Source organism: Electrophorus electricus, chromosome 20, assembly GCF_013358815.1.
Source record: "Electrophorus electricus isolate fEleEle1 chromosome 20, fEleEle1.pri, whole genome shotgun sequence".
Classification (NCBI taxonomy): Eukaryota; Metazoa; Chordata; class Actinopteri; order Gymnotiformes; family Gymnotidae; genus Electrophorus; species Electrophorus electricus.
Genome location: NC_049554.1, coordinates 3,846,293 through 3,871,216, shown reverse-complemented (window position 1 = coordinate 3,871,216; position 24,924 = coordinate 3,846,293). Strand labels below are relative to the sequence as shown.

The 24,924-nt window shown below is 42.6% G+C and overlaps 1 protein-coding gene and 1 long non-coding RNA gene across 2 annotated transcripts in view; both read left to right on the top strand.

Annotated features, from left to right (window-relative positions):
• The window catches only part of LOC113578916 (testis expressed 264, ER-phagy receptor), a 41,764-nt gene extending 19,836 nt beyond the window's left edge, over window positions 1–21,928 (top strand). The window contains exons 3-4 of the mRNA XM_027012468.2: window positions 15,236–15,407; window positions 20,432–21,928. Of these exons, the coding sequence (XP_026868269.2) occupies window positions 15,236–15,407; window positions 20,432–20,721 (462 nt within the window). The 3' untranslated portion in view covers window positions 20,722–21,928. The remainder of the gene's footprint in view (window positions 1–15,235; window positions 15,408–20,431) is intronic.
• On the top strand, window positions 6,561–9,026 carry LOC113578918. The gene is made up of 3 exons (XR_003410808.2): window positions 6,561–6,658; window positions 8,356–8,578; window positions 8,918–9,026. It is a non-coding gene; the product is annotated as an uncharacterized LOC113578918 (long non-coding RNA).
• Window positions 21,929–24,924: the final 2,996 nt, after the last annotated feature.

The following is a 24,924-nucleotide window of genomic DNA, read 5'->3' as shown; positions in this document are numbered from 1 at the left end:
CGGTTAAGACACACTGAACGGCAAACAGAATTTTGCCGTGTTTAGCGGAGATGTTGTCTGTGGCCCCTGGGAGGATATGCACAGCTGCAGAGCCTGAGGGTGCCTGAGGGGCTCCACACGGTCACGGCCAGGAGAATTATGGGTAAAGGCCACAGAAGGACACATGGGTAAAACTGAAAGGTTGACTGTATAAGTGGCTATTGGTTTTTATGTGTGTGTGGGTGTGTGTGGGTGTGCGCTTGCATGCCCGGTTGTATGCATGCACGTGACCGTATCTGTGCCCGTGTTTGCTTGTCTGTGCCTGTCTGTACCTGTATGTGTCCATATGTGTTGTCCTGTATGCATGTCAGTTTGCGTGCTCTATGCGTGTCTCTGTGTGTGTGCATATGCATGTATGTGTGCATGCCTTTTTTTTTTTTTTACTGCATGTGTGTGTGTGTGTGTGTGCGTGTGTGTGTGGCCTTTGCAGTTGCCTAGCAGACCACGAGGCCCAGCCTATCCTCTCCCCAGACAGCCTGTCGCCCACTCAACCATATGGCCCTGCTGACACCCAGCCAGACCTGTGGCTTCACAGTGCTCAGCTTCTCAGCCGAGACTGGGACGCTCACAGATGAACACGGAAAAGGAAGGACAGGCTTTTCTCATATGTTGTTGCCTGATGATGGCTCTCACTTTTCACCCTGTGCTTGAATCATAGCTGTGTTTCCCTGTTTTCTCTGCTTTCACTCTCTCCATCTGTTTCTCGCTTTCTTGCCATCAACAGTTCACATTTTAAAAGTTCATATGCATTTACTTTGAAGCACTGAATATTTGATCTGTGGACAGGCTGCCCACTATTAATTCACATTAGCGTTATCAACATTTGAGCCATGTTTATCTTCACAGTAATGACAGGAATGCCTCATGATATCGGATATACAGTTGAGTATATATTAATGACTTTTTTATGAACTTACAGCCATCTAGAATTCATAAAGGATTTAGTAAAAAGAGATATGTCATCCATGTCTGATGTGTGTGTGTGCGCGCGCACACGTGTGTGTGTCTTTGTCTGTGGGTGTGCATATTCATCCGTGTGCGTGTTTGCGTCTAGTCTGTAGACAGACGCGGTGTGTGCTGAGAGGCAGGCCGGGCAGCCGTGTCTGGTCAGGTCGCGGGAGGGATCTCTCTCGGCGCTGCTGCTCAAACATGCCTTTCGTCTCGCTGCCTGGGGGAATCCTGGGAACATTTATGCGGGGTAAATGTCACATTTGAATACGATCGATGGGCTGGGGGCCCGAGCGGCGTCCTGAATTAAGATGAGCGGCGATTTGGTTGAGCGCGGGGTTGGTGCCTGTGCACCCCTGAGCTTGGCGTCTGGTCCCGCCCAGAAAGCTCCACTTGAAGAGATTTGTTGTCGTGTTGTGGAAATTGGAACGCAACACTGTGAGGAGGCATAGCTGATAACACTTAGCCTGGAGCTTGATTTTTTCCGCCTGTCCTGAAGGATATGCGTGCGTATGAGTGTGTGGGTGGTTTATCCTGAGATTGAAAAGAAAGAGCTTAATGCTGATTGCACAGATAGCTTGATGAGTCAAGCTGTGACTAGATTGGTCAAAGAGGTGTGTGCGCGTGTGTATGTGTGGTCACGGAGGTGTAAATGAAACAGCCCTCTGACCTCATGAGGTGAAAATGAACTTGAAACAAATTCAGCCCATCAGCATATACTCTCTTTCTGTCTCTCTCTCTCTCTATCTCTCTCTCACTCTCTCTTCTCCCTTCGTCTCCATTACCAGTCCAGGAGTAACATTATAGTGTTCACTGACACGACGTTCATATGTAGTGTGTGGATTTGTATCTTGGGCAATAGGTATTTCAGAGCAAATAGCTGGATTACGTTAGGCCTACTGAGCTACGTAAGTTCAGGACTATTAAAATAGCTGATCTTAAGCCAATTAAGCTAACTCAAAGTCCTTGTCTCTGCCTAGTTTAGCTTAGTACTACAAGTGTACATAGATGTAGCTTGTCGAAGAGCTACTATGTTGATCTATTTCTCTATGCCATTGATGCCATTGGAAGTAAAACTTGTACCACTTTTGCTGTGAACATACAGTCTGATGAGATATGTGTTGACGACATTTTACAAATTCCACTCTGTTTCTTCATAAATGGGACTGCCAAACAGCTGAAAGGCCATGGCAGAACAACGGCGGTTCGACACTGAGCGAAGAGGAGCAGAAGCTGGGGGATTTGACGCTCTCTGCCCGCTGGGTATTACACTTCATGTGCCCTTGATTGAACTCCAGGTCAAACCCCACTGCTCTCTCAGGATTTGTTGAAAATGAGAGTCCGGTCTCAGTGCGCCCTCCCCTGTAAAACAGAGCTCCCCTCACACTGATGGAGTCTCTGCCACCTTTGTAACGACACTAGTGCTCGTTACGGTTCGTTAAGGCTGTGTGGTTAATCCATTATTAATCGTTATTGTGATTTTGGCCTGTGCGCCTATCTAATCAGGCACTTGTTAATTTCGAAAGCCATTAATGCATTCCCTTTAGGCCTGCTCATGCCTGCTGCATCTGCAGCGAGACTTCCTGTCCCTGAGCAGCATTACTTGGGATGTGAGCCACCTCGAAACTTTGCTCAGGGTTCGAGCAGCCTCCAGTGTTTGCACAGTTTTGATAGTGCTGGTGGCGTTCGAATAATGTTGTCAGGTCATCACGAGCAGTCAAGCTTTATCCTCGGCCACCAGCAAGGATTAGTCTTCGTTCCACTGTTCGAGTGTGATTCATGATGGGTTTGATAGGAATTCCAGTGGGCTTGACCCATTTGTGCTGTTATTTATTAATTTTTCTTCCCAGTAAACACAACACGAATGAAACCAGATCGCTTGTTGAAACTCAACATATCAGATTTCACCGCCTGTGTTACACACATCTCTAGTGTACGCTGCGTTTTTGCACTGAACTCCCACATACACTATAGTTGTTAGTTTAACACTGGTGATTTGACTGTGTGGGTGTTTCTTTCATGGCTATATTATGTAGTAGTGTGTTGGTTTGTATGGAAGGTCTGCGTTCTTCACACTAATGATGGGTTCTCTGTTTCTTTCTTCCCTCTCTCCTCCCCTCTCACTAGTGAAGATTTTAGATTCCACACATTTATAATGCATAGAGTAGCATATATTAATATTTTTTATTATACTGGACCTTTATTATGATTTTTTATTATACTTATATAAATAATTATCTTGTTCCTTGCCTCCCTCTCTCCAAAGACTTGAAATTATACAGATATACACATCTATATTTGACTGTCCTCCACTCATGTACACATCTATGATATTTGACTGGCCTCCACTCATGTACACATCTATGATATTTGACTGTCCTCCACTCATGTACACATCTATGATATTTGACTGTCCTCCACTCATGTACACATCTATATTTGACTGTCATCCACTCATGTACACATCTATAATATTTGACTGTCCTCCACTCATGTACACATCTATGATATTTGACTGTCCTCTACTCATGTACACATCTATGATATTTGACTGTCCTCCACTCATGTACACATCTATATTTGACTGTCCTCCACTCATGTACACATCTATATTTGACTGTCCTCCACTCATGTACACATCTATGATATTTGACTGTCCTCCACTCATGTACACATCTATGATATTTGACTGTCATCCACTCATGTACACATCTATAATATTTGACTGTCCTCCACTCATGTACACATCTATATTTGACTGTCCTCTACTCATGTACACATCTATGATATTTGACTGTCATCCACTCATGTACACATCTATAATATTTGACTGTCCTCCACTCATGTACACATCTATATTTGACTGTCCTCCACTCATGTACACATCTATGATATTTGACTGTCCTCCACTCATGTACACATCTATATTTGACTGTCCTCCACTCATGTACACATCTATAATATTTGACTGTCCTCCACTCTCTCTTTCACTCTAATTTGCTGTCCCTTTTTCCTTCATTGAGGAACCTGTACTTGAAGCCTGAGATTGACCATTTACATCTTTAACGTCCGTGCCCACACACTAAACACTGTAGATACACACTTAACTGCAGGTTCCTCTGGAGCTGCAGCCACATGGTGTCCAAGTCTCAGGCCTCCCACTTACCTCCAGGGGGCGCTCACACTTTCCCCTTGTTTACGTGAAGGTTTAAGACGAGCACCCACGGAGTCTTTCACTTTGAGATCGCATATCCATAGAGTGAAGAGGCTTAAGTAGACTGAAGGATTACTGAGTTTCATTTAATTTAAACTATATTATATACTAGACATCAAAAGACTTGTTTCTTTTGTGATATTTGTTGTTGCTGGCCAGAATGAGAGAAAAAGCAAAGATACCAAAGATATGAAAAACAAGTCAAGGGGTTGGTGTGCGAGTAAACTAGTCTGATGTGTCTTGTGGGGCATGCAGGTTAATGCTTGTGTTCAGACATCTTAGGCAGGAAAGCATGAAAATTCATCCTGCACAGTTTCACTTTAATAATGAAGGATTATCTCTCTCACTCCCTCTTCTTCCAATGGTCTCTCCTTCCCTCTCTGGAATATCAAAGGATTTAATCTCCATGGAAATCTTTTCTGACGGTTACCTTGGCAACAGGCTGTGGTTCATGTGTCTCCGGTTTTCTTTTTTCACAATTTGTGTGTGTTTGTGCATGTGTGTATGTGTATAAGTTGTTGAAAGTCGTATGTGGCGTTGTAGTAGATGTTCCCCTCAGAGAAAGGGAGAAAGACAGAGAGTGTGTTCAGAAGATCCTCAAGGACTGAAAGGACTCACAAAAACTCTACAATTTCCACTGGTGTGACATTCAAGAACCATCAATGAACTGCCTTCATTACTGTTTTCTTCTGTTAAGTCATTTTAATCGCCGCGGTGACCTGTATCTTGAGTCCTGTTCCCATGCCTCATGAGTTCTCGTAAGACTGCACCACTTAACGCCTCACCAGGCGCAGGACAGTCACCCTTCACCCTTGTTTCCTCGGACACAGCTACAATGTCCTGGTGAAGCCAGCGAATCCCGTCTCTGTGATATGCATGCAAATGAGCAGGATTTCCACTGCTCCTCCTCCTCCCATTCCCCCAACCTCCTGATGAGGGATTTTCACACAGAAGCAATTCAAAATGCAATTTGGGGGCAGCGGAGTGTGAGGGCTGCTGGTACCAGTGCACCCGGGGGTCTTGGAGAAGCACCAGGGCCATTTAGATTAAGAAAATAGGGCCTGATAAAAGAGAAGAGACTGGTACTGTCTGGGTTTTTTTCCCACTTTCCCCTCAGGTAACCAGCTGTACCTCTATTCACAAATGTTTTGGCAACGGAGGGAGTCGTTAGTGGGGCGCCGAAGACCCGGCAAAAGTTTGTTAGAAGTAGACGGAAGATGGAGATGCTATCCGGCGGAGTCCGGTGCTCCATCAGAGAGCGTCAATTTTGCGTCCCGTGCTCATGAGAACTGCTACCATTCAGAAACTGACCAGAGGCCTGTGGGGAAGTGAACAGTGGCCAGCCGTCATGTAAACGTAGTCAGTTCTTAAGAATATGGTACAATACAGCAGTTGGCATTGGACCACCGGCACATGTATTGAAGACTATAGAGTTGACCCTTGTTTACCAAGCTTTTTGAAATGGCTGCTCCCACTCTGTGATGCTGTTGATAGGGATACGGAACATAAAACGTGTTCCCAGATCAAACTGCTTCAGCTCAGCTAAATTTGAGTTATATATCAAATGCTCTTTAAAACTGGCATCATCACAAACGCGATCAACAGAGGTCTGGCTTCAAACCCCCCAATGAGCAACATCTCTGTGAACAAAAGAGAACGAAATGTTGAGAGGAGCTGAGACTACCAGTAAATACATGGTCTCATTTGTTATCCAGCCAGAACCGCTAGGAACCCGCGCAATACTTTGCATAACTGTATTAAGAATGAAGCCGTGATTAGATTTCCTGTTATTTATTGTCAGCTGTGTTAGCAGCTCATGGGTGCAGTAGCTTCTCCTTTAATATGTCTAAGTACACTTTTTCTTTTTAATAGCTATAAGTTAGGCCTGGCTCTGGGTGACATTTAGTCCCAGGCTTTTAACGGTTAAAGGCTTGTGCCGGACACTGGCTGATCATTTTCAGAGCGAGAAGCGCCTCTCCAGCGTACCAAGTCCGGCATGGTGACTACCAGTTAGTCACCAGTTAGTTAGACTACCAGTCACCAGTTAGTTAGACTACCAGTCACCAGTTAGTTAGACTACCAGTTACTTAGTGTGCGGGTCCAGGCAGCTACGGGCCTCGTGCCTCACGCCTCGCGCGCCAGCCGAATGCGGGCCGAATGAAATCCCCGGCGCGCGACGGCAGAATTCGGCGGAGGCGGCGGACGCGCGGAGGCCCCCCGGCCGGCGTCTGGCCGCGTGTATTTTTGGAGGTTCGGTGGCCGGTGACGGGTGGCAGCTGTCAGGCTCAGCTGAAGGCACGCCCACGCCCTGTGATTTTGGGGCTGGCCTGACAGCCGTCCACCCCGCGGCCCTGCCGATTACAGTATTTTGAAGCCGCGGGAAGAGAAAGGGGGGTGAGGCAAGCAGGAATTACAGTCCGGCGGCGCAGGGGAGACTAATATAGGCGTGCAGGGCTGGTAGGTGCTCCTGTTTCAGATCGAGGGAGCAGAGCTGCGTGATTGGCTTTGGAGGCTGATAAAGCCATTTTGTGTGCGTGTGTGTGAGCTTCTAAAATATATATGTGCATAAAGTATCCTAGAGTATAGTATATATTCTAGGATACTCTAGGCAGATATAACTTTAACTGTTGATCTAGGTTGCTATCGTCAGTTTCATGAACGGTTTAACTAGGAGAAAGTAACATGGTAAGCCAAATCAATATGAATTTGCTGTTCTTTGAAACCAGCTTTTTGGACTATTGCTTTGACATGGTCTGCTATTAGCTATCCGCACTTCTGTCAAGTAACGTAACCTTAAGTGAGCCAGTAGCCTAGTGTGACCTCAAGAAACACCAGTTAACTAGCTACGTTAATTTAGCAAACATGTATTCTCCAGATATTTTCATGCAGGTTCAAAACAAACTTGACCATGCAGGAAAAAATAGATACTTTTTGTGACCAGAATGCATATTATGTATAACAATATTTACACCGTCAAAGACAGAGAGTAGCACTGGAAATGATCTAGGGATAAAGGCTAGTCTGGTTTGTCTAACAAAGGGCAAACTCTAAAGCAAAAAGACATATTAACAAATTAGCCATCTAACGTTAGCTACACAGCTAAAAGAACCTCACAATTACAAAGGTTCATTGCGTTACATTACAAGGGTAACAATAATGCCACAATAATATTCAGGCTGGCTAGCTTTGTTAACTAACTGTATTAAGAACATAACGTACCAGTTCAGCAATAAAAAAGACAACTCAGCCCCACTCCTGAACCCCTCAGGCCAGACCTACTTTTTGAGTCTGTGTGTGTGTGACATTAATACGCAAAGACGTCAGACCTGGTCCGAAAAGCTGACTTTTGTATGAATATTTCATGATTTACAGGGTGACTCGCAGCAACAGAAGGAAACTATATTTTTAGTGGATGTTTTTCATCTTTAATGTGACTTCTGTCAATTTCAGCAAACAAAACTTACATAGTACAGCTCTAATGAACTGATTCTGGATTAGCTGGACAACCGATTCTGGACCAGCCAGTCAGTGAAAGATGGCAAATTTATTAGTGTGAATGCCTCTGCTGTGTAACCTAACAGCATATCTCAGTGTTTGTCCCCAAACATGACTTTGGGGTGTGTGGGTAGGGGGCACTACTCCAGTATTCCATCCTTGTCTGAAAGGGCTAAATCAGTCCAAGCGTGTGTGCTTGATTTCTAAAGATGTTACATTGAATGTTTCTTATCACGCTGCTGACCCCCATTTTAGCTTTGAGAACACTGAAGATGCTGGGAACTCTCTCTCTCTCTCACTCTCTCTCTCTCGCTCGCTCTCTCTCTCTCTCTCTCTCTCTCTGTGTGTGTGTGTGTGTGATATCTGCTTTTAGCACTTCCACTTCATGTTTACCTTTTTTGAGCAGTCGTACACATACATGAACCACTCCTCACTAAATGCAGTGTTACATCACTGCTGATAATGATGTGTTTGGGGTAAAGGGCTTATCAAATTATCAAAAATTAAGATGTACTCATTCTTGACAAAAAAAAAAAAAATTCTCATCTATATGAGCCCAACAAATCTCTCAGTCATAGCAGTTAAATTATTTATTTCTGTTACATAACCTTTTATTAATGTCATACTTCCAATTTCTGGTTTCCGGTTGACTCCTGCAGAGCTTGAGATCCAACGTTCCCTCATTAAAACAACGTCCCCCACTTAAATGATCCCCCAGTGACTTCACATGGCACAAAAAGCTGTTGGGTTTAGCCTTGGTATGCCTGATAGCAAGCGTCTGTATTAAATTTCCCTTGACCTCTCTGTGTGAGGAGACTCCTGCAGAAGGACACGCTGGGATGTGGTAATTCGAACATGGGCTACACCCGCTGCCAACTGTTGGTGAGTCATGCTGGATGGTATTCTGATAATAATTCTACTTTTTACATTTTTTTCTGTTTACTGTTAATGTTCTGTTCGGGACCTGTACCAGAAAATAAAATGCAGCAATATAATCTGGTAAAAAAAAATAAAAAATGGTTTTTTTAAAAAACAATTCACAATTTCATTTACAATTTCTGATTGGTAATAATTCATGAGAGACATTATAATGCATCATGGGGGACATTACATCCGTGTGACTCTAAAGCCATATTATTTTGTCTCCTTTACTTAGCCTAGCATGTCAGATCAGGCTTAAAGATATCTAAATAATTCTCTTTGTATCTCTTTGAACCCCAGTGTCTGACTGACTCATCCGCTGAGAGATTGTTCTGCCGTGATGCGAGTCTAGGTCGCAGACACTTCTCTCCAGTTGGCCCTCCCTACTAATAAAGCCTGTTTCCATCTACACCAGTGTGAGAATGAATGCATACTCGTCCTGCGGTTCTGCATCAGACTACCTCTGTGATGTGGCCTGGGAAAGGTTCTGTATATTCAAGACATGTTGGTGTTGTCCCTGTTTGCATTAAACATAAGAGATATGTTTGGTGGGTCTGCTGATGTCTCACTTCACTCCAGTACAGTGTAGGTTTGTTCTAAATACCAAACCACCATGACGAATGCGCATGAACCACAGGGAATGGAGTATGGCAGCGTTCATCAAATAGTAATAGATTTACCTTGTGTCCCAACTGGAGATTAGCCAAGCATGAAAAAGTAGATTTCTGTACACCCCTGTTCTCTGCTAAACAGGTAACGTTACGGTTGCCGATCTGCAAGAGGGATCCCAGTCTGTCTCTCTCTCTCTCTCTCTCTCTCTCTCTCTCTCTCTCTCTCTCTCTCGATCTCCAATCCTCCCCTCTCCCTTCCCAAATGGCAGCGTATTTGTGTCAGGAAATGGTAATTGAAAGGACGTGAGGGAGAGAAGACCAAACAAATCTTCCCTCTTGCTTTGGGACCTGAAACGACGAGGCCTTTTTATCTTCCTCCTGCCTCAGTTCTGCCTCCAGTTCCCTCGCTCTGGCTTCTTCTCTCTGGATCTCTGTTTGTTTTCCTTCTCTCCTCAAGTGGGCGTTTGAATCCTCTTTAATGGGGCGGTTTTTTTATCCCCCCCCCCCACTTCCCGAAGACAGTTTTTCTAAGCGAATACATGGAAACACTTGTTATGTAGCCAGAACTTTATATTTGAAACAGATCCTGTCTGTTGTTGGAATGGTGGCTGGGTGATAGATGTTTTGATCAGTTAGCTGGTGAGGATCAAAGCAGAGTGCATTAGACTATAAAAAAAAAAAAACTAAAGCTAAAATAAATATAAAAATAATGCAAATATATCTGGTGGGCAGTGCAAATAAGTCTAATCAGAACAAGAATTATTAATACATTGTATATCAGAATTTTCTTTGTTCCTTTCCTATACAGAACAAGTCGATGATGCACAGTTGTCTAATAATAATATAGCTAATATTTTACATGTAACATATAGGATGTATAATCTAAATATATACTTTACAATATATTAGGACATGAAATACAAGGGAAGCTCATCATCTTGGAGCAGAAATATTCAGAACACCCCCCCCACAGAGCTATTAGCAGCCCCTGCTGCAAATTCCCACAGGCATTTATTGGATTTTCATCCTGTCAGCATTTCAGTTGTCTTCTGTTGTCCAAAACAAAGACAGTGTCGATAGTGATAAATGGTTTCATAGCAAGAGTCAGCGAATCAATGGCTTTGTTCTGTCCCTCCCTTCGACGTTGCAGCTCCAGTCGTCTTGGACACAGAAGAAAGCACTAAAGGAGAAATTAATTGTATATGGGCCTACTTTTCACTAATTGCCCCAGGTAATGTCAGGTCCCCAGCCTGCAGACATAATCGGTTCTCTTCTGTCTGTTTTCAGCTTTTCCACTGATTGCACATGTGCGCACACACACACACACACACACAGATGGAGGTTCTGTCAGTGGTAGCTGTCACTTTTCTGCCTGTATTTGTCATTAGTGGTAGTGCATGTCAGCAAAGGAGCGTGTCTGATCTGTGTGGGTTCGTACCCCACTTCCTGCTTTTCCTGCTTCATGCTGAGAGCCGTGCAGCCAGTACGTGGATGCAGGGTGAACCCCGGGGTATAAACCAAATCCTGTGCCCCTTTGAGCCAAAAGATGACTTCTTTATTAATTACCTCTAATGCCACCTCTAACTGATAAAAGATTGCTGAATGTGAATGTCCTGCTGGCCTAAAAGTACCATCGGCTGCCAAGCAGAGAAAACAAAATGTTGAACGCTTTCACTCCTCGGATCATGGCTGAAACTTTTTCTTCTTTGAGTGTCCATCAGCAGGCTGTTTTATTTGCCATTTTTGGCATTTAAAATATTTACCTCCAGAAGTGACTGATAATCCCTGGCCTTCCCGAGTCCCCAAACATTATTGGTCCGATCTGCCGGCACCCGTCAGTGGATTTGACGTTCCGGTGGAGAGGTGTCGTGGCTAACCCAGTGAAAGCCGGACCTTCCTAAACTGGGCCTGTTACGACAGCTGCTTCACTCAAATGTGACAGTGTATGTGGATTTCTGCTTGTTTGCTTTTCCTTTTTTTTTTTCTTTTCTTGGTCTTGGTTTCTAAAAACTCTGAGCGAGTTCTAAGAAAGTGCTTGCCGTGTTACAGCCAACCATGATGACTGAGCCTGTGAATATTTAATTGTATTTATATTTGTCAATTTATTATGTATTGTCGTGTCTGTGAGTCATACTCAAGGAAGCTGAGTTTTTATATATCAAAAAAAAAAAAAAAACAGTGAAAAGTCATGGTAATATGCTGCAGTTACATCTTAGAATATGTTTGGAACACATTTTGACATGTCCTCTACACTGAGCAAAGCCCCACTGATGAGCACAAGGGTCTCAGCCGTAAAGAGGTCTGGCCATATGGGTCATAAGATAAGGATACTGCTCACAATACTGGATATGGCTCACCGATCAGGGTCTTTGAGGCTGATCACCAGTATCAGGATGAGTGTGCTGATCAATGATCTCCTTATGGTCTTGTGGGGCGGGGGCTGGATCTTCCATTTAAAGTGTTGTATTTGTTGTGTAGCATTATTTATTATTTGTTTAGTCATAACAGCATTGCAGAAATATTATAATTAAGAGCTGACATATTATGAATTGACAACTGTTTATTTATTGGAAGAAAACATATGCAACATGTGTCTCTAATAGGGTATGTACATTTTGAAGAAACAAACCAGTATAACCTATACTCGGCCAAGGAGCAGTTAAGCACATATTTTAGCCTTCCAATGTAAAGCTAAATGTGCTCAATAGTATGGACTACGTTTCAAGACATAATAAACCATTATAGCTTGTATTTATTTTCTTTATAAATACAAGCATTTCTGGAATTTTGGAACATTGGCCACTGTGCTAAAACGTCGCTCGCAATACGCGATTGTGCATGGTGCACGTGTACACGCGTGCTGCTTCTGCGAACTCTGGGACTTTTATTGTCCTACCAGAAAGTTAGCAGCTGTCTGCTGAAACATCTAGGGTTAAATGTCTCCTGAACTGACGGCTTGATTGGCAGACGACCGAGTTGCTAAAGGGTTGCATAGCGATTATAGTGATTTTATTGTCCTCATTGGCACCTTGTAGAACTGCTAGACCGGTGAAGCCATTTTAGAGCACTTCTTTTGCACAGTTGATTGTCTCACGTATTTGGCATCACCTGATCTGCTCTTCTGATCGGTCTTTATAGAGAGCTCAGATCAAACTATTTAGAATGAATATCGGCCGATAATGATCCGAGGCTGATCAATCAGAGCATCCCTAACAATAATTAAGATGCGATTCCATTTCCTCTGTTGCGTTATGTGTGGAACACCTCCCAGAAGGTTCTAAATATTAGAGACGCGCTGTTGTCAGATCTGTCATGAAAATGGGGTGGCGAAGGAGAAAAGGAAAGCTGATGTTTCTGAAATTATTACTGCTCTGAACTCTTTGAAGGAGCGCAGAGGTGTGCGTGTGCGCGTGCGTGTGTGTATTGATGCACTACAGTCAGTGTGAAAGAGCAGAAATGAGGGCAGATAGTAGGAGATTTATGCAAAGCAGAAAAGAGAACTCTGATCTTTCCGAAATTATTACTGACCTGGTCTCTTTTTTTTTAAAGGAAGACCAAAGGTACGTGTGAGTGTCTGCGGGCATGTGTGTATACTTTAGAGAGATAACAGACGTGAGAGCAACGAAAGTGAGGATATAAGGAGCGGTGTAGTAGCCCCTTCAGGGACTGGCGGCCTGCCCGTCTGATAGCACCTGGATGCTGGAGGCCCAGAGAGATTATTAGGCACTACAGAGCAGTGTGGGAAGTCACAAGGAACGAGGGAGACAGGAGGCGCAAAAAGGAGACAGACAGGAAATGGTGGAAATGTGAGGGAAGTGATTAAAGGGAGCACTCATTAATACCCGTTTGTCGGTGAGGAGTTCCTTTACATCCGTTGCATACGTGCTTTCTCTCCCTCCACTCCCCTCTGTCTCTCTGCTTGCTGTGCCGCTTAGAGGTGAGCTATGCGTTGCTCGTTTCACACCATCTCTGTGGCTTTTGCGCTGTGGGTGCAGATTTTTGCCAGCATCCTATGTACATAATATAACGTACATAATATATACATAATATAAGGCCAGAGCTGATCGAAACAAGGAGACAGATGTAAACGCAAAAGGACTTTAAGAAAACTAAACGCGTGTACAAACAAAATCAAATGGTATAAACCAAACGCGAGGGAACACAGAACCCTGGGGGGGTAAGTATAAACACAAATAAGAGCAAAGCGAATATATATCTGACAAGAAATAGTGATACCGAATCTACACACAACCAAATGAACCAAATTAACTGGCAACATGGGACACAAAACCAAGGGCTTAAATACAGACTGATGAAGACTAACGAGACACAGTTGAACATAATTGCAGGCGGGAATACAAGCAAGGGGTTGGAATAGAATGAAACCAAAACGAGGAAGCACAAGGAATCAGAAGCAGGAATGAAACAAAAACAGTGTTGCCATGGGAACCGTGATGACAGGGACAGGCGATTTTTTTTTTTGCGATAATTTGCCTGCATGTGATTACATTAGATTGGATCTTAGATAGTTGCTTGAACCTACATTGCAAAATCCCAGAATTGACTCCTACAGGGTTTAAGCCATTCTACACATACACTGATGAACACTGGGTTAATTCAGACCTGAGGTACACTGTGCAGTGGTTCACTTTGACAAATTCTTATAATAAATGTCCCTCAGCACCTACTAAATAACATTAATTTATGATTCATACTGGCCAGAGATTAAACCGCCATAGCATCAGACTAACCCTAACCCTAATCTTAATCCTAACCCAGCACAATGAACCACACACTTCTCCACATTTCAAGAAGGCAAGCATTATGTTTAAGCAAATGTCAGTTTGTTCCAGGAAAGAACTGAAAGTCTGAATGAACCGATATGATTAGGGGAGAATGTTCTAGAAACTCCCTAACAAATACACACATAGTTTTTGAGAGACAATGTTGGATTGGTGTGACGTCGGTTTACAGTAATCTTATTCTCAGAGACTTTAAACTCAAGACATAGACCCTAACCCTTAAAACCTAATCCCTAACCTTGGCTGGTTAGGGATTACAGAGCTGGATGTATTAACCTTTTCAGCCTTTAATACCATTATGACTGCTATCTGAGGTGTTATATGGGCTCTGTGGTCAAGTAGAACTGGTCATAGAGCTGCTCTCTGGTGCTTGGTAAATATTAAAATGTTATTATCACTTATGAAGGATCAGTTGAAGAGATACGTTAGCACTATGCCTAGTCTCTCTCTCTCTCAATGGCTCTGCTGAAAAAAAAACTATTATAAGCACCCATAATTAGATTAAAATATGCATCTAATTAGACTTACATCTAATTGGATTAAAATATTGTATGCGTATACTGTACAGCTATGTCGAATAGACTGGCATGAATTTTACAGTCAATTGTAAATTGTAACCCTCCACTCTTGTCGCTGTTACTGTTTTCTGCATCAGTTGATTGAATTTACTGGAGATCTGCATGGCTGCAAGGACATCTGTATGTTTTTGTTTCTCTCTTTCTCTCGCTCTCACTATACATGTATAACCCGTTTCTCTGGAAACCTTGAGTCCTGCGCTACCATTTTGTATATCACTACATCTTTTACTACAGGACACAGCAGTTGTTTGCCTGGAAACTAATTCATTAAATAGGATTTGGTTTAGGTGATGGAAAAAAAATAAATAAATAATAATAATAAAAAAAATATATATATATATATATATATAGAGAGAGAGAGAGAGAGAGAGAGAGAGAGAGAGAGAGAGAGAGAGCCAGTTGCTATGGCAGCAATGAAATTAGGAAACTCAAAGAAAAAGAACCCATCTACACTCTTAGAACTTTAAAACCCTGTGGAATTAATGTTTCATTTAAGACATCTACTTTTTAATATATAAATTGGCTCCTAATTCAGAAGCACTTTTTCTTGCACATCTGATGAAGGAGCTCTGTCCGAAAAATTCTGTTTCTCTGGAAGATCATGTTCCTGTTCCTCTTCTCCCTTAGAACAGGAAGCTCTGTGCTCACCCTTTCCTGGAGATCTACAAGGGCCGACTGATCCACTACATGGGTCCGCTGGCCAGGCAGGGAGACTTCTATGTGCCTGAAGTCCAAGAGTCTCCAAGGAGACCACAGGAAGGGGAGGAGTCAGAAGAGGAAAGGAGAACGGACATCTCAGGTAGCTTCCTTCATTTATGATTGGTCTGTTGGGTATATCCACAGTGGATTATGTTGGAGATGCAGGGTCTTTCAATAAAATTCAATGCCCATAATCAAAGAAGATCACAAAAGCCAAATAATTGGAGGTAGCAGGGCTGGCTCTGAAAACGATCTGGCAGGAGATTTGGAAACTCAGTGACTGTCTTTTTGGCAGACAAAGTCACAAACTTGAATATAACAAAAAGGAATGTTTGGAAGGAGCACCAAACTCCTCAGAGGCTTGCTGGAATGAAGAGAAAAGACCATCTAGATATTGATATCTAATTGATTCCATGCCCACATTCTACCACAAGATGTTGTCACGTGTGGAAGTTGAAAAGAAACGGTTCAAATGTGGCATCAGAGCTTGGCCAATGCAAAACTAAACATGGCCAAAAAAAAGATTTAGATGTGGTCAGAGGGTTCTCTAGGAAGCATTACATAAGTGATGTGTTTGAACAGTTGGTTCCTTAGGGGTGCTTTGTAGCCAACCTTGGATTTTCGGGTAGCATTTTCTGGAAAGTTTAGTAGCACCTATAACCCCAAACTCACTAATATTAAATAGAATGCAAAGGTTCAGTGGACAATGGACAAATTCATTACACCTACCATCAGGTTAGTTAGTCATCTGTATCTTTTCGTGGATTTTTAATATGGATGGGTTCGTTTACATGTCGATTTTGATTGGTTTTCACCTTGGGCACAGGTGAATTTACTGCAACAGTAAGTTGACAACGGTGGGCTAATTATCGCCATGGTAATATAATTACGGATTAAATGCCATGTCGCACATTTTGCATGGCATAGGACACTTGCTGTCAAGTTTTATGAATCTGTCCCATTACGCTTTTGACCTTCCATGCTACCCTGTTATTCCAGTAAGATATATCAGTAAGTTAATGCTAAAAACCCAATAGAATATTGCTTCTCGTTGTTAGGGTTTGAGAGGTGTTCTGAACATGTTAGAACCATTGTTTAATAAGTGTTTCCTTTTCTTTGCCTGCTCCCCCTGGCCTCTAGCCTGTCCAGTCTATCGGTTTTGAAATCGTGCCAGCTGCCCAGTCTAAACCAACCAATGAAATGATGTTGGCGCGCAGTAACCTGTCGATGAGGAGTGGACACTCTTTTATCCGATCCCTTGCGTAGTGAACAAAAGGGCTTCAGAGAAAGAGGGTTTACATCCAAATGATTGGTGGACGTGAGCAGCTGTTTCTTAACTTAGGCAGCAATATGACCCTCACTTCGCCCACAAGATCTGCTTCTGTGGGCTTAGGTACCATATCAAATTCAAATTTCTTTTTTTATTTTGCATTGTTGTTGTTGTTGTTGTTGTTGTTGTTGATTTGCATTAGCAAAAGCCAGTAAATCATCTACTATATTTTTTTATGTATTTTCCCATTGTTGGAGAAATCACAGCATAGGTAAAATGTTGTATCCTGATTGGGTGGGCCAAACTTTAACCCTGGAAAGGGCCATGGTCTGCTATCTTAATGAAGTAAATGAAACATGTAACTGTATTCATGCATGCCACACTAGGAAACGTCATTATATTTTTAACTTGACACTAACGGACCACCAGCAGGTGTCCATGATTGGCAGTGAGCATCTTTGATTAAAGTTCTGTTTAAATATTTAAGGTGTAAACCTCAAACAGTCACTATATCTGTTCAACTATCTATTTGTGTGTGAGACAGGGGGCGACGCACGCGCGTGTGTGTGTGTGTGTGTGTGTGTGTGTGTATGTGTGTGTGTGTGTGTGAGAAACTCCAGTCCTGCTGAAACCCAACAAACAACATGACTGTTTGACTCATGGAGAGTGAGAGATTTGATAGATACCCCCAGTAGGGGTTAAAGCATGTGTTGTACACACCAGCTGTCCTGCTGTGTGTGGTGTGTGGGCATGCGTGTGTACACATGTATGTGTATGCGTGTGCTCTTCAAGATGTACCTGTCAGTGTGCCACTCTGAGGAGCCAATTTGATATTAACTAATATGAACACTACAGGTGTTGTAATTATCTCTGTGCCACAGTCCAAGTTTTGTGTTGTTTGTGAGCATGGTTGTACACTTGCATTCCCACTTTCACCTCCTGCTGGTCACACCCATAGTGCACGACTTCTGCTAGTGCATACGGTCCATATGTATCAGAGTAATACTTCTGTGCACATAGTCCTGGTATTCTCCAGCAAACACTGTAACACTGCAAACACTGTTCGCTGTTAGCTTTAGAATGTTCCAAAAAAAAATCAAACACCTCCCAACAACATCCAACAACCCCGAACAGCGATGGTGATGTGCTGCACCGGTATGATTGCTAGGAAACCTCTGTAGCATTCAGAATGTTCCTTCCCATTCACACTAGTTCAGCTGTCTTGTCAGTTTCTTTTTCAAACCTTTTGAAGCAAACTTCCAATTTATTTGTTGCGACAGTTTTTTTAGGGGTCTAACTGCCGCAAAAGCTGCATGCTGAGTGTACTGTGGAAATGGCATCTTCAGCCTGGTGTGTTCTGACCCCGCAGGCCACAGGCTCCTGGTCTCAGTACTGACCACTCCGTGTCTGGTACATTTTAATGGTACTTCTTGACATCAGTGGGTGTACCAAACAGGCAAGAATGTGCTTATCAGTGCATAAGAATACATTGTGGACGACAGCTGAATAAGGTTTACAAAATGTCCGTCTCTCGAAGAGCTTGAAGCTTTCCAAATTTATCTCTCATCTCATTGACTCAGCACTTTAATGAAAGGAAACAGTCTGGCGATGTTTCCTTCGACCATGTCCATATTAACACGTCTCCTGATCATGCTAGCGCAGTCACCTGCTCAGCGAGGATACCGGGCAAGGCCAAGTCGTGCGTTTCAGTGCCTCTGCCCTCGTTTACAGATGTCATGAGCCAAAACGGATGAATTTTTCATTTGGAGTTTCTGCTTATCGAGTAAGTCGCCAAGCTGTCACACTGCGCCTCGGCCATTGCCTCCGGGAACAATGTCTCCAAAACTACACGGATCACCTCCGGACTGTCACGGTCACCTGGAACACTCTGAGAGGCCTAAAAAAAGCTCTTTATGTAAAACAAGTCTTCACGCATTAAAATGCTTTGCTGAATTCAAAGCCACTCAAAGAGTCACAGCACTCCTTGTACGGTCTCTCCTTTTTGCTGTCTCTTCTTTATCTCCTTCTGTTCTCCATTGTGTGTGTGTGTGTGTGTGTGTGTGTGTGTGTGTGTGTGTGTGTGTGTGTGTGTGTGTGTGTGTGTGTGTGTGTGTGTGTGTGCATTTGCTGGCACCTGGATATATTAGGCAGAAAGTGAACATACAGTTCTTCAAGTTGATGAAGCAGGAAAAATGTGCAAGAATGAGGAACTGAGCAATTTTAACAATGGGCCAGGCTCTGATGACTGGATGACTTTGTCATTTAAGCTCCAAATGACAGGTATGGTGAGGTGATCCTGGTATGCAGTGGTTAGTACCTACCAAAAGTGGTCCAAGGAAGGACAACTGGTGAACCGGTGCCAGGGTCAGCGGAGTTCCCTAATGGCAGTGGCCTCTTTCAGGAGGAGACGCCTCGTTACTTGCAAAACTACTACATTATAAATGAATCTGAAGAGAATTCCAAGGAGTAAGTGTAGTGTGCTGTAGTAAAAGATGTAGAGATAATGTCCTGTTTCTCTGGAAGCCTTGTGTACTTCAGTGCAATTTTGATATAAATTGGTAATACAGAAGAAGGTAATACGCAAGGTTGCCAGAGAAATGGTGTGTATATGTACATGAGGTGGCCATATTGGCCATATCTCTGAAGAAACAATTGGAAGGCACGACACAGTATCTCATCACTATAAAAGCAAGGGTTTTTAGGAGATACATGCGCACACACACACACACCCACATATTGGCCCACATACACACACACACACACACACACACACATATATGTTGAAACATATGACACCCACCACCAAACAACACAACACTCCAGTGTCCATCACCACCAAACACGACACCCCTACACCCACCTCCACCATGCATGACACTTCCACACCCACCAAACAACACTACACTCCCACACCCACCACCACCAACCGCCCCCCTCCCCAAAAAATCAGTCTAACGTAGCAAGCATTGACTGAGAGTGGTGGTAGTTAGCATGAGAATGAACAGAAGGAACCGAGCGAGAGAATGAAAAAGAGACAAAGAGCGGGCGTAGGAAATTAGGATTACGCGTCTTTTGCTTCGCCGCAGTCAAACTGAGGTGAGCACACTACGATGGTTTGGGAAATCGCCGGGCTGCTGCTCATTATCGGCCTGCCATGAGGCCAACGTCTCCCCGTCCATACTGCCAGTCTCGGTGGCGGCCCGGAGTCAGGATTCGGCGGCAGATGCACGCTGATGCTCCTCTCCAATTAAAACAGTGGAAGTGTGACAATTCTGTTTACTTTGAGGCTGGATGGCACTAATTATCTAGAAAGGTCTCATGTTTGTCAGCACCCACTCTCCTCCTACACACACACACACACACACACACACAGTACATCTCTAATTATCCCAAAAGGTTTTATGTTCAACACTCTCACACATACACATGCACGTGATCAGAAACTACCCTTAATTAACTATCTGTAACCCAAAAAAGGGGAGGAGGATGGGGTGAAAGAGGAGGAATGGCGTGGTTATTAAAGGCCGTGAGTGTGTTCCTCCTCGCAGTAGGAGAAGAGACAGGGTTCTGTGCACCACTCTTTGGCCCTTTTAGCCACGTACGCTGCCATTATCTGAGAAGCCAAGAGCCTCATGCACGCTATGAATCACCCGAACCCACTTTATGGGAGATTTTGTGTGTCTGTGTTTGTGTGTGCAGGTGACTTTTTGCCTGGGTGTTTACGTGCTTGTGTGCACATGCTCCATCTGTGCTGTGCCTGCTTTTTGTTTGCGTGTGTGCCTGCGTTTGTGTTCATGTGTCTGTGTTGTGGGTGGTTGTGTGTGTTGGTGCGGGAGTGTATTCACACACTTCAGGTGCAGACTCCTACAGTGAGTGCAGTTCGGTGAGTTACCCGCACCCCTCAGACAGCCGAGACCAGTCACGAGCCCGGGACCAGGAGCAGGACCGGGACCGAGACTCGGACCCGTTTGAGCACAGCGAATCCGACTCGGATGGCCAGAGCAACTCCAGTGCTTCGTCCTTCGAGGAGCTGGACTTGGAGAAGGATAGAGTGAAGCCAGAGAACAAACACACACCTGACCACTCCGCAGATGAGGAACTCAGTCCCCAAAAGCGAAGGATGGTGGTAGAAGGGGAAGAGTGAGAGAGGGAGCGAGGGATGGGATTAAGGAAACATAATGGAGGCACGAATGGGGAAGGGAAGGAAAACGAGAGAACGCTCTCTTTGGTTGTACTTTGAAATGTTTTGGAGGTTTTTTATTAATAATACCATTTTGGAAGAGAAAATGGTCTCTTTGCGCTTTGGTTATAAACTGGGTATTTTTAAAAATAAAAAGCATGTTCAGTGAGGGAATAGTTTATGTTTGATAGGACTCTGAAAGAACGTGAACCTTTTAACTGAAAAGTGTATTACAGGAGAATGAATTGTTTGCGCTTGGTTGGGTTTAAAATGTTCCTAGTGTTTTGAGTGTTTTAAAGGGACCTTTCTTTATTTTGACAAGTTATTCAAATAAGGTCAGGCTTATCCTTGAAGGAAATCAATAGAAACTCCCTCAGTTTAGGGGTTTTTGAAAACAGTCTGGGCCAGGTAATCTGGACTTCCTGAATATATTGTTGTTACTGTTTTTTTTCTTTTCAACATCTTTGCTGTTTATATTAAGTAATGTCATTTAAATTAGATGTTTTGCTTATGGTACTGATTTAAATATCTTGATGTCTGAGGTATCGTTGATATTTCCTTAAAAATGTTAACATAAGATAAAGCTGATTATTAGTAAATGCTTGAGTGATATCTTTTTCTAGATGATTCTATTATATATTAATGTTATTTTTTGAGAATTAGTGTTCTGCAGCATATAAATTATTCATGAATAAATAATTAGAAGTGCAGGGGTGAAGGGGAAACCCCATTCCAATAGTCTTCCTTGTAATCAAACAAAACAATACTTGAATTAAAAAAAAAAAGCTTTTTTTTCTGTGTACCATGTAATATTTGTTCAACAAAGCCAAGTATTTTTTACTACAAATTCCACAATATGCAGTGTAATTTAAAAACACATTACAGTAAGATACAGATTATAGATGACAGTCAACATTACGCTGAGGGCCATCTTATTTTAATCGCCATTTATGTGTACATGTTTTGTTTTGTTGTAGTTTGTTTATTTTTGTCTTAGGTGGTCATATTGAAATTCACTGAAATTCCTTCTGCTGTATTTCTGTTTGGAGTTAATGTTTCATTATGTGGTCCTTTTCCACCCAAAATATGACTGGCAATATATATGGCACTATTTTAGGTGCTGCATTGGAACACGCACTCAATGTTTTTCATTAAAAAAAATGAGAATTTCCTTGCGATTGTTTTGTCGCAATGTGTGTGATGTAATAAAGCATTTTATGGATTGTCTGCAGAAGCAGAGCCCTTGTTTGGACCACGCCATGTCATGGTATGCGGAATAATATTAGTAATGTTAGTAGATGCCAAGACTACCTGCTTCATTTCTGAGGTTTTTCTAATTAAACCTTCAGGACCTTTATGGTCTCTAAAGAAAAATATGAAAGTTCGTTGTCTATGACTAGACAGTAATGAGACCTAGTGGGAAGGTTCCTGTGCTGAAGTCAACAATAAGAGCACCATCATTTAGGTGTTGGACAGTTTTACTGTTTGGTCTTTTTTTGTGTTCTTACATACCTTTACCTATATCTACGCAATACTCTAATTCTTGCTCTCTTTGTATTTCTCTCTCTCTCTCTCTCTCTCTCTCTCTCTCTCTCTCTCTCTCTCTCTCTCCTACTCTTCCTCTCTGGTATGCTCATACCAGATGCTTCTGCTCTTTTTCCCAGCAGGCCATGTTTAAGTGGCACCATGTTCAGCCTGTCTGACGGCTCCCGGCATTTTCTTTCTCTCTGCAGCTCTATATAATCACGCTAATGGGAAGGAGATGGCTAAATCTGTACATGTTAAAGAGACAAAGTGTCTTTGGGTGGAAACTGCTTAGGTCTACGCTGAACAAGTAGCCAGTAGATAAATTGCGGTTCAGAATTACTATTTGTTGTTTCACCACAGTGAAAATCAACCTTTCAGAAAGGTAACATTTTACAATGAAAATCCTGCTCAAAAATTCTCAAGTCCTTCAAAAACTTCACAAATATTGCCTCCTGTCCCTCTCATGTGGAGCATCCTTCATTTTCCAAGATTCTCAAGTAAAAAAAAAAAAACACTTTAAAAAGTTAGTCCTCTCTTTTCATGTGTACTGCATGATCTACAAATTTAATCTGGATTTTTTTTCCCCATCTTTACCAAGATTTCCAGTCAATCATAGGGCATGGTAGCAAGTCAGTGGGTGGGCCCACAGACCTGACAGGCAGGTGGCTATTGAACACAAGCTCTTAGCTCAGTGTGGTGTCTATCTGAGCAACCCATGACACTCCATTCCTCTCCCATTAAGGCTGCTTGGAAATTCTGTTTTGTTTATCAGCTCACCTTCTAGGGGAAAGTTAAGGCCCAGTATATTTGTCTAACATACACAGATCTTCTCTCAACTACACCATGTGCTGCTGGAAATTGGTTGAAAATTTGTTGTGTTTGATTGTTTAGTACATCAAAAAATATCCTTTATCATTCCTGCAGTGTCAAAAAGGGGGTGGTTGAGCAGTGGGCCAGCTGTTTATTTACCAGTAGTGGAAGGGAACTGGGGGTATACTGGTGGAGACTGTGGAGCTTTCGTGAAGTACCGCTGGTTTAAAGTCTCACCCCAAAACTGATACACAGGCTTGGACCTGGGAGCCAGGCATTATAAGAACATTGGAAAATCACTTGAAAAGGAATTGAGAAGTTTCCATCCTCTCTCTCTCCCTCCTCAACCTTCAAATTAATATTTAAGTCACCTCAATTTATTATTATCATTTTTATGAAGGCCAGGAGTGATGTCTGCATTGCACATAGCGATTTTGGAATAAATACAGTAAATAAGATACTCAGAGATAACATCTGACCAGGATCCATCCAGTAACAGCACCTATTCAGCTTCTACTGACAGCATAAAAAACCCTCCAAAATATGGCTCCCTCTAAAGTGTTGCATAATGCAAGCACACATTCTGCATTTTTTCAGGCTAAGGTCAGGTCAGGTCAGGAATCATACAGGTTCTCTGAAATGAGCTTACAAAGTTTACATGTTAATTTCAGTAAGCCCCATTCACTGCAAACATGTCACAAACACGGGTACTTTATCCAAGACACCCTCCTCTTCACTGCTATATCAAATCCAACATGCTCTGTTGCTTTGTGAAAAACAATAGTCTCATCTCTGAGTTGTTTTTTTTTAAAGACCACGTGTGGGTGTGTTTACACAATCAACTTCAAAGTGTCCCAACCATTCTTCACAACTCACACACACACACACACACACACACACACACACACTAGCAGATATATGAATATGACACACTTTAATTACCTCTTCTCAGACAATAAGATGGCACCAAGAGGAACTGTAGCAGAGGACAGTGAACAGACACACACCTGCATAACATGGGTCTCCTGCCAAAGATGCTCATTGGCGCACTGGCATTCTGGAGGCGGAGTCTTCAGGACACAGCCTTATTTTTTTAAGCCTGATTGGCTGAATTTGATTTATAATGTGAGGTCACAGTAGCACTGATAGTTTGACTGGCTGCTGATATCCAAGATACTGGTCTATAGACCAGATCAGCTTCTGTGCATGAATGTTTGATTTTTCAAATAATTGAAACCTAACACTTTGTGTCCACAGTCAACTTATCTTTGTGCCTTTGCAGTTTAATCCCTTGAAATGTTTTATGTAAATAAGAAAACTCTCACAGTCAGTAATTGGTCAATGTTCTTAAGATGTATTTTGCTCTTTACGGAACAAAAACATCACTATGATTCTCAAATACATTTCTTCAGTTACATCGTTATTAACGTCAGAGCAAAAAAAAAAGTTCCAAATGGAGAATAATTAATTTTAAACATAAATAAAGTACAAACATAAATCATAACCAAATATTTTAGCAGGCTAAGCATAGGGTATGGGAAACTTTCTAACCTAGTTTAAGTTACACCTCCAATACTTTCAAGTTATTTGCAAACTTAAATGGGTTCGCGCATTAAATCCTGTCTTAGATCAAAAAGCGTCTTTCGGCAGTGAATCCGAAATATTTATCCGGTATTTCAGGATTTGCAGCGAATTCTGGTCTGAAATTGAGGTTAATTTGCACCTGGAAAACCGCGTTCTTGTTATCTTGTCACACACGCCCTCTCTCTTCCTACTGACAGAAGGCAGCACCTGTTTCTCTTCTGATACCAAGAGAGCCTATCTGGCCCT